General features: G+C 47.4%; 1 protein-coding gene across 1 annotated transcript; it reads left to right on the forward strand.

Annotated features, from left to right (window-relative positions):
* The first annotated feature begins 1,020 nt into the window (after window positions 1-1,020).
* LOC307227956 (small EDRK-rich factor 2-like) lies at window positions 1,021-3,252 on the forward strand. Its single transcript, XM_079997404.1, has 3 exons — window positions 1,021-1,157; window positions 2,531-2,639; window positions 2,770-3,252. The coding sequence occupies exons 1-3, from the start codon at window positions 1,151-1,153 to the stop codon at window positions 2,888-2,890; spliced, it is 237 nt and encodes a 78-aa protein (XP_079853530.1). The 5' UTR covers window positions 1,021-1,150; the 3' UTR covers window positions 2,891-3,252.
* The last annotated feature ends 5,828 nt before the right edge of the window (window positions 3,253-9,080 follow it).

The raw sequence follows: 9,080 nt of genomic DNA on the forward strand, positions 1-9,080 counted from the left end.
CCTGGCCCTCAGACAGCCAGCCTGGCCCTCAGGCAGCCAGCCTGGCCCTCAGGCAGCCAGCCTGGCCCTAAAGCAGCCAGCCTGGCCCTCAGACAGCCAGCCTGGCCCTCAGGCAGCCAGCCTGGCCCTCAGGCAGCCAGCCTGGCCCTCAGACAGCCAGCCTGGCCCTCAAGCAGCCAGCCTGGCCCTCAGACAGCCAGCCTGGCCCTCAGGCAGCCAGCCTGGCCCTCAGGCAGCCAGCCTGGCCCTCAGACAGCCAGCCTGGCCCTCAAGCAGCCAGCCTGGCCCTCAGACAGCCAGCCTGGCCCTCAGGCAGCCAGCCTGGCCCTCAGGCAGCCAGCCTGGCCCTCAGGCAGCCAGCCTGGCCCTCAGGCAGCCAGCCAGCCTGGCCCTCAGACAGCCAGCCTGGCCCTCAGACAGCCAGCCTGGCCCTCAAGCAGCCAGCCTGGCCCTCAGACAGCCAGCCTGGCCCTCAGGCAGCCAGCCTGGCCCTCAGGCAGCCGGCCTGGCCCTCAGAAAAGCCAGCCTGGCCCTCAGACACCCATCCTGGCCCAGACACTTGCATGTGAAGGAGCCGCCATGTCGACTCCCCCTCCCTTTTTTCTACAATAACTTGTAATTGTAACTTGTAAACTGGGTCAATGTCTGACTCTCTTAAGACGAAGAAATTCAGCAGCCAGTTTTGGTCATACATTATTGTTATTATGCCTGGTAGTAGTACTAGTACGAGGTGGAGTCATAACAATAGTAGTAGTTGTTGTTGCTGTATATATGTTATATGGAAAAACCAGCATTTCCCTGTATAAATAAATACATGTATTATTATAAATTGTATTTATGTTTAATACTACTACTACTACTACTACTACTACTAATAATAATAATAATAATAATAATAATTATTATTATTATTATTATTATTATCATCAATAAATATAATTAATAATAATAATAACAATACATTTATTTCCGTTCGCGTAGGCAGCTCTCGCGATACATCAGCTCTCGCGGTAACAGCTCAGCTCCACTGAGGCGCAGAGTCCGCCGTCCACGGAAAACCACCAGGGACTGGTACGACGAGAGGAGGCAGAGCGGCCCTTTGGGTGAGCGGATCTGGAAGTCGGAACAAGGCGTCGACGAGAAGAAAAAAATGACCAGTGAGTATCGATGTTTATGTGTGTTTTTTTGTTTGTTTTTAAACCGTAACCCCCGTGCCGCCATTAGTCGCTGCCGTCCCTACTGTTTGCGGACACGGCGCCCGCCGAGCCGGGCTCCGTCTATTCCCTGGTTTGAGAGCGAACACCGGCCTCCCGTCCTCCTCCCTCGGTTTAGACGCGTCCGCCACGTTATGAACCCCAACTTGACGCGCCGCTCACACCGACAGTGCCGGGGCTTCTACGAGGTGACGTTTCTTCTCGGAGCACAGCTGCGTGATTTTTAGGCTCGCACTGTGACGTGTCGCCCGGTGAGTAACGTGCCTGAGGAGACGCGACGTGGAAGCCGCGGCCCGAGGAACGCGAACCCCGGAGCGGAGGAGCGTCGTGCTCCGGACCGACGTGTCACGCGGTGGATCCGCGGCTTGCTGCGGAATCGGTTCGCGCGGCCGTGTACGTTGTCAGCGCGCCGAGTGTTGTTGGATTTGAACCCGTTTCAACGTCCCCGTCTCCCTTGTTGTGGTCGATGGAGCTCGACAGCGCCCCCGTGCCACGTCGGCTGCAGCCACACGAGTCAACCCATGACAACAACAACACAATACTGATATCACCATTGATATTGTTGTTGTTGTTGTTGTTTTTTTTCAATTATTTTACACCAAGTCATTATAGTTTAAGGCCAGGCATAAAAAAAAAACCAACTCACTGGTACAGCAATCATCTAATGCACATCACAGGCCTCCATCCCTCGGATCAGCCTCTGCAGGCTCTTCTCAATAGGTGACCATTTGTCTGCAGATGCATGATGCTGTAATCTGGCTTTATTATACATTTTGATCGTCATTACTCATGCATTGGCGGTATTGGGTCGGGGCCGCTTTGGAGTTATGTTTCTCGGGACCGCGGTGAAGACTTATTTGAAGCGGGTGGAGGCCCCCTTTTTTCTTCCAGGCTGAAAGTCCCCCCCCCCCCCCCCCCCCCTCCCCAATTAGAGCGGTCTTAAAATCTTGTGGGATCACACCCTCAAATGCCTTCCAAATGCTTAAGTCTCAGAAGCTTAAGTCTCAGAAGCTTTTCCGTTTTTTTGTTTTTTTTTGGGCATGCCCAGGATATGGGGCTGGCTGCGCACTGTTACTACTTTCACTAAATACCGGCTCCTATTAAGCTTCTTTATTTTAAGATGTTTACGTTCATATTGACGTTGGTAGATGGACGATATGAAACTTAACACCACTTGGAAATGTGTCCCAGTATCACAACATGCTGGTCACAACACGATGGCTTGGTATCAAAGTGTCGTACTGGTCTCAATGCTTAATGGATTCATTTTCAGTGCATATTTAAAGGTGAATTCGTCCTATTTGTTTGCGTTGCAGGAGGAAATCAGCGTGAGCTTGCACGCGTGAAAAATGCCAAAAAGCATTCTGACCTCGGCAAGGGCAAGAAAAACGAGGACGGCTTGTCTGCTGCCGCCCGCAAGCAGAGGTCGGCCCCTTCAATTTTAGGATTTATAGGAATTACATTTTGGTAGTAGTTAAAAGTTCAATATAAAAAAATGTCTTTCAAAACCAGGTCCATTTTTCATGCATTCTCTTGTGTTTTCTTTTTTTTCAAGGGATGCTGAGATAATGCAACAGAAGCAGAAGAAAGCAAATGGAGATGGAGGAGCTGGTGCAGCAGAAGGTGGAGGAGGAGGAGGAGGAGGAGTGGGGAAGGGAACCGAAAAGGCCAAATAAGATCAGCGGTCCAAGATTAGTCCTGCGCAGTGTTCCGACAACTTCCCTCGTTTGACTTTCTTCTCGAAGTTCATGAGAATGCAGTCCCTTTTCCTTTTTGTTTTTGGGTTTTTGTTTTATTTCATTTCTTTTGGTCTAGACGTCTCACTTTAGCATCCTACATTCTCCCCAATGAATAAACTGTTATTTTCCCCGGTGAATAAAAAAAGCATCTGCGCATCTCCCGCCGTGGTGCGGCGCGTCGTCGGCTGCAGCAGAAAAATGAACAATCCCCCAAAACACACAACATCCACATGACTGTTCTGTATTTTTGTATCAAAATGTCCTCCGACGGATCGAAATAAAGGTATCTTTTTAGTTTATGCTTTCTGGAGGTTTTTTGGGGGGTCAAAAATCACACAAAATGGTTAACATCAGTTAGATTTGAATGTCTGATACAGTACTTCAAAGTGAAGGGTGATGGTCTGAGCATCCTAAATAAACAACGTGGCTCTTTTAATCATCCAACCCAAATCAGCGGATGGGCATTTGTATTTATAAGCAAAGAAACTGTTGGCTTTTCTCTATTGGATTATTCGCGGCGATTCAATTTTTAAAAAACGAGACGGCATCAGCGCAATCAGATTACGCCGCGTAAGACTAGACATCAAACAGCTCTGCCTGCGCCGATTGTTCAAATAATTACATTTCAATTATTTCAAATTTGCGTTGCTTCCAAACTCTCTTTGACCCGGAGCCGTCCGTGATCCCACAGATTTAGATGAACAGCTTTTATCCAAGATGGAAGTGGCTGAAAAACGTTCAGCTTTTTTGCACAAGTTTTCCTTTCAAGTTGTTTCTTGAGCTGAAATTCATCCAAAACAGCGTGCGCACGTGGTGTGTTGCATAACTCCTTTCGATAACGGGGGGAGGAGGGCGAAAGGGAACGCGCCGCAGGAGGTCATACGCTGAGGATGTTATTCTCACACTTCACCAAATTAGTTCCACAAACAGGCTTTAGTTTTTAGATGGCGTGACTTAACAAGACATTGGTCGGGTTTTAAGGTTCGACTTAAATGTCTCTTAAAGAACGTCTCCATGAAAATCTCTTTATCCCAAATCAGGTTGTTTTTCTTTTCGTGATGACTAAAAAAAAAAAAAAAAGTTGAGTCCAATCAATATAATCACCTAAAATCCCACTTATCTTTTTCCTTCGTTCTGTGATTGTTAATGTTCGGTTTTCACCTTGAAGCACTTACAAAAAAAGATGGATGGCATCAATAAATGAAGAAGATAAAATCAAGAAATCAATCGGCCACTTCAAAGTGTTTATATAATATATAAAATGTGTATAAAAACAGAAGGACAAAAACGAAACACAAAATCTGAGATAAACGCTCAAAGTGCAATTAAAATCAAGCGGATCATTTGCGAATATAAACGTTCTGAGCCTGGATCTAAAAGTGGCACGTGTTTTGGGTAAAGTCTCAGATCTTCTGGAAGTTTGATCCAACAATGAGAAGCAGAATGAAATGTGTTCTTCCGATGTTTTTATTCAACGTTATTAGGCGCAGAAATAAATTTCGAAAACAATCAATGTAAAACAAACAGTCATCTGTAGTGCATTGGATGAATTGAATCCTTGTTCCTTAGTGGATACATATCCAGGAAGCTCAAGAGACCATGTCATAAGTGTCCGTGAGGAGAATAAAACCTTGTATATATTCTTTAACTCAGTCTCACACAATACAATACCATTCTCAAAAGTATTTTAAAAAGCCGTTATGCCATTTTAAAAGGAAAAAAAACTGTAATAATAGTAATAATGTGCTCTCTATGGATGCTGATCTAAGTCCACAATGTGTAATATGTTGTTGATTTGTCTTTTTCTTCATAATATTGTGGAAACAGTAAATTGGATTTTTTTTTTTTTAATTCAGTATTATTCAAGAACAACGTTGATGTGTCAGACTCACCACCAGGGGGAAGCAAACACCCGATAGGTTCGAGCTGGCCCTGTGGGAACCGATCCAAAAAGTGGAGGTCTGCTGGTCGCTGGAGGGTTTGGTTCATCCACCAAAGCATATTTCACCACTTTGGTATTGTTGACGGCATGGCTGAAAACCAACCATACCAACAAATAAAACAGTATACAAACAACGCATAGCTCGAATGCTGTCCCTTTCGCTGTAGTCTGCACCTTTGGCCGCCCGGAGGTGACGGATGTGGTGCACGGGGTCCGGCGCCACAGGGCCTTGTCTCCTTAAAACACAATCTGCTTCCACTTGGACGACACGTTTGTGCAGTTTGCGCTACGGTATGAAAGCACCCGGCAGCTCAAAGCTTCACCTTTTGTCTCATCGTGACCTGAAAGCGGCGGCCCCCCAGCTCCAATGACCCGGGCGGGGGGGGAGGCGGCGGGCCCTGGCCAGGTGGTCTCCTTCCAGGGGGGGCCGTGTTGAATTTCAAGGGAACGCCGACCTGTTTTTTTTTTTTGTTTCGTTTTATCTTTCTCCTGCACATGAGGGAATAACCTTGTAATCCTGTTAGGAAAAGCTCTCTTATCATTTATTCAATTCTGTTTTATAGTTTGAAATTAAGTACATTTGTGTGGTTTAATTAAGCATTGTGATTTGACAAAAAATGATTAGTGGCCCAGATTTATCAATATATATTATCACCGTGCAGCGGGGCCACCTTAAATCGTCTCGCGGGCCCGGATGTGGCCCCCGGGCCTGTAGTTTGAGACCCCTGCCTTAAAGCCTTGACCATGCCTGGCTCTCACAATCACACATAATAAACATAAGACATTTAATATACAACATAATAATCCAACGTATGTGTCACAGGGTGTTCACAAAATAGCCAGTGAACTTTACTGTAAGTAAATGAAGAGGAAATGTCAAAACAAACAAGTCAAGAAGCCCTGTTCATTTTTATCCCTAAATCCTTGGACTCGTTTGGTGTTGTTAGATTTAAAGGTCAGGGTATTTTTTGTTGCAGATAATGCTCACAAATGAGCTTAATGTGTAAGAAATGTTCAAATACGCTGTCTTATAAGGCAAACGCAAGCGTACGAAAGGTGTGGCGGCTCCCCTGCAGCAGACGGAGCAGACGCCCCAGCGGGTTGCCGTCTCTGGACACCGCCCCCGAGCTGCTGCAGGGCGCAGCCGCTGCGATCCGCTCCACCCCCGCTCATTGCGCCATCACCCCTGCTCAGGGCACCGCCGCCGCCGCTCATGGCGCCATCACCCCTTGCTCATAGTGACCGCCACCCACCTCTGCTCATAGCGGCATCACCTCTGTCTAAAGCTCCGCCACCGTCGCTCATGGCCCCATCACCCCTGCTCATAGCACCATCACCTCTAACAGGGAGGAGCCTTTCTATAGGATCTCAGATGGAACAACTTTCGTGGCTGACGCTCAACACAGGATTCAGTCACCACTTGCATGAAGGGACCGAACCCTAAAATATGTACAAGATGGGGGCTCCACGCTACTCACTACTGCCCTCCACAGCAGTGAGCTGGAACAGCAGCTTTAAAGCAGGCGGTGCTGTGAGAATGAATCAACCCAACGAGAAAGGCCGGTTTGGGCAGCCAGCATCGACTCTCTGGAGACACGTGGCCGGTCGAAGGGTTTGGCGATGGAAGTTCCAGCCATCATGGAACTCAACCTACCGATCGATCCATAAATCAGTCCATCCATTGATCGGTCAGGCAAACCGGCACAAATTTGAACGGCTTGAGATCACTGCAACATATCAATGCCGCGCATTGTGGAGAGATGCACGATAGTCCCGTTTTCCCGGAATTCCGATGCCGATTCTAATCCAAGTGGCAGCCAAATAAATATGGGACTCTTTTTTATCAAATAATCTTACGGATCGCCACTTTAAAGTCATCGTTTGACAAGGATTGACAAGCGTGTTGTGTACGTACGGAGGCGGCGTGCATCATGGGAGTTGGACTCCATTGGCGAAGGAGATCCCACGGTTCTCTTTATTGACACCAAAGAGCGACTTGTTTTTTTTGTTTGTTTGTTTGTTCGTCTCAGACCGTCGCCGTGAAATATGCACCACAATCAAAGGAGGGAGATGAAGGAATCAAAGGAGCGAAATGCGAGCTGTAATTGTTTCCGAGGCCGAATCAAACAATAAGCATTTTTCCACAGCGCAGTGATTCGTTAATGAGGGAGAGCAAATTATCTCCAGCGCTCCTTATCACACGGAGAGAGGACGAGAGCTGGAAGTAAATAGGATGAGAGAGAGAGAGACAGAGAGGGGCAGAGAGAGAAGGAGAGACAGACAGACAGACAGACAGACAGATAGATAGATAGATAGATAGATAGATAGATAGATAGATAGATAGATAGATAGATAGATAGATAGATAGATAGGCAGGCAGACAGACAGACAGACAGACAGACGGGCAGGCAGGCAGGCAGACAAACAGACAGACAGACACAGAGAGAGACAGACAGAGACAGAGAGAAAAAGAGAGAGATAGATAGATAAACAGACAGATAGACAGACAGACAGACAGACAGACAGACAGACAGACAGACAGACAGACAGATAGATAGATAGATAGATAGATAGGGGTCCGTGCACATGAACTGGACCAAGTGAACCCAGGCCACGTGCAAAGACAGAGCGCTGCATCAACACCACCTTGTCGCCCCCACCCAAAAACCACTAGAAATTGCAAAAACAAAGTCGTTCCAGAAACATTTGCAGGAGGAGCGCAGACGAGTGTCTCCCGGATCCGAAGCGCATCCCAAAACGTCCGCCTTCCCTCCGTCTGTGTTCTGTAATAAGCAATTATCAAGCAACCGCCACTACACGGCCACGACTGCTCAGCTTCCTCGGTGTTTGCCAGAGGTCTGGTGTTATTGCCTGAGGATTACCGCATAATGGACTATGATTTGTTCGAATTTACGAGGTCCATTTTGTAACAGCGCTTGTCCGTGCCCCGGCGCCGGCCCCCGCCCCGGCCCCCGCCCCGGCCCCACTTTTTCTTTTCTACTTTTTCACACCAAAAGCCAAAGCCGTCCTTCAATGAGGAGGTGACTATAAAGAAAACACAGTTTATACACAACACGACTCCGAATAACGTCCAGAGCAGCCTCAAACTGTACATCACTTGTTGATGATATAAAAGGAGGAGCTCTGGGAGTATCTGTAGCTCGGTCTAATCCGCGCGGCTACAGGAGTTATATTTTATGGGGGAAGAGCTCGGCTGACCTCTGACCTCCGGCTCCGGCCGGTACCTCGCAGTAACTATAGTTTCCGCGCTTCCCGCCGACCCCGGCCGGGGCCCCTCCGCCGGCGCAGCGCCGAGAAGTACATCGGCATCCGTTTCATGCCCCCGACCCCATTCCCCCGCTGTTCGGGATAATTAAGCCGGTGTCACTCATCGCCACAATCAGAACGAGAAGCTGACCCGTGAAGGAGGCCGGGGCGGTGCCAAGATGAGCGCACGGAGAGGGGGGAGGCGGAGGCGGAGGCGGGTCGGGGGAAGAGGCTTCTGTTGGACTCATCAGGTCGTAACTGGAGGAGAGGATCAAACAACTGGACAGAGCTGCCATGACCTAAAACTACTGTTCATAATGATTATGATAAGACGGAGAGACGATTTTAAATGAAATAAAATACTCGTTTCCTTAACATTGATTCCCATTTACTGCGGCCCTAAATTCTAGGATTTTCCATGTTCACATTTTCATCACGTTGAAATGTCAAGGAAGTAAAACGGCGGGACAATAAATATATATCTGATATAAAAGTGTTACACAACCTTTGCATCGTACGTGAGTTTCAGCACCTGAGACAAAACAATAGGCATACCATAATCGCTATAAATATAGAAGATAACATCAGCGGCCTCCTTGTTTGATGTGACCTACATTTTTCCAGGGCAAAGACTGATTCTGTATTGTGATGCAGCGCAGCATGGGTGAAGCTTCGTTTTACCGGCTCCATTCCTTTTTCCGAAACACATTTCACCGTTTGAAAAGCAAAGAGGATAAAGCTTCCTCATCGCCTTGTTCCCGCGATGCAAGTTAATTGCGAAAGTGGTGCAACTTAAGAGAAGTTACATTCAAATACTCAAATTGGTATTTAAATAGGTGTTTGTTTCCACCTTTTTATAAGAAAATGGCAAAAAAAAAAAAAAAGCCGCAGCCACAGAAAGTAAAAGGGGACCAGGGG

Source organism: Zeus faber (genome assembly GCF_960531495.2).
Source record: "Zeus faber genome assembly, chromosome: 3".
Classification (NCBI taxonomy): Eukaryota; Metazoa; Chordata; class Actinopteri; order Zeiformes; family Zeidae; genus Zeus; species Zeus faber.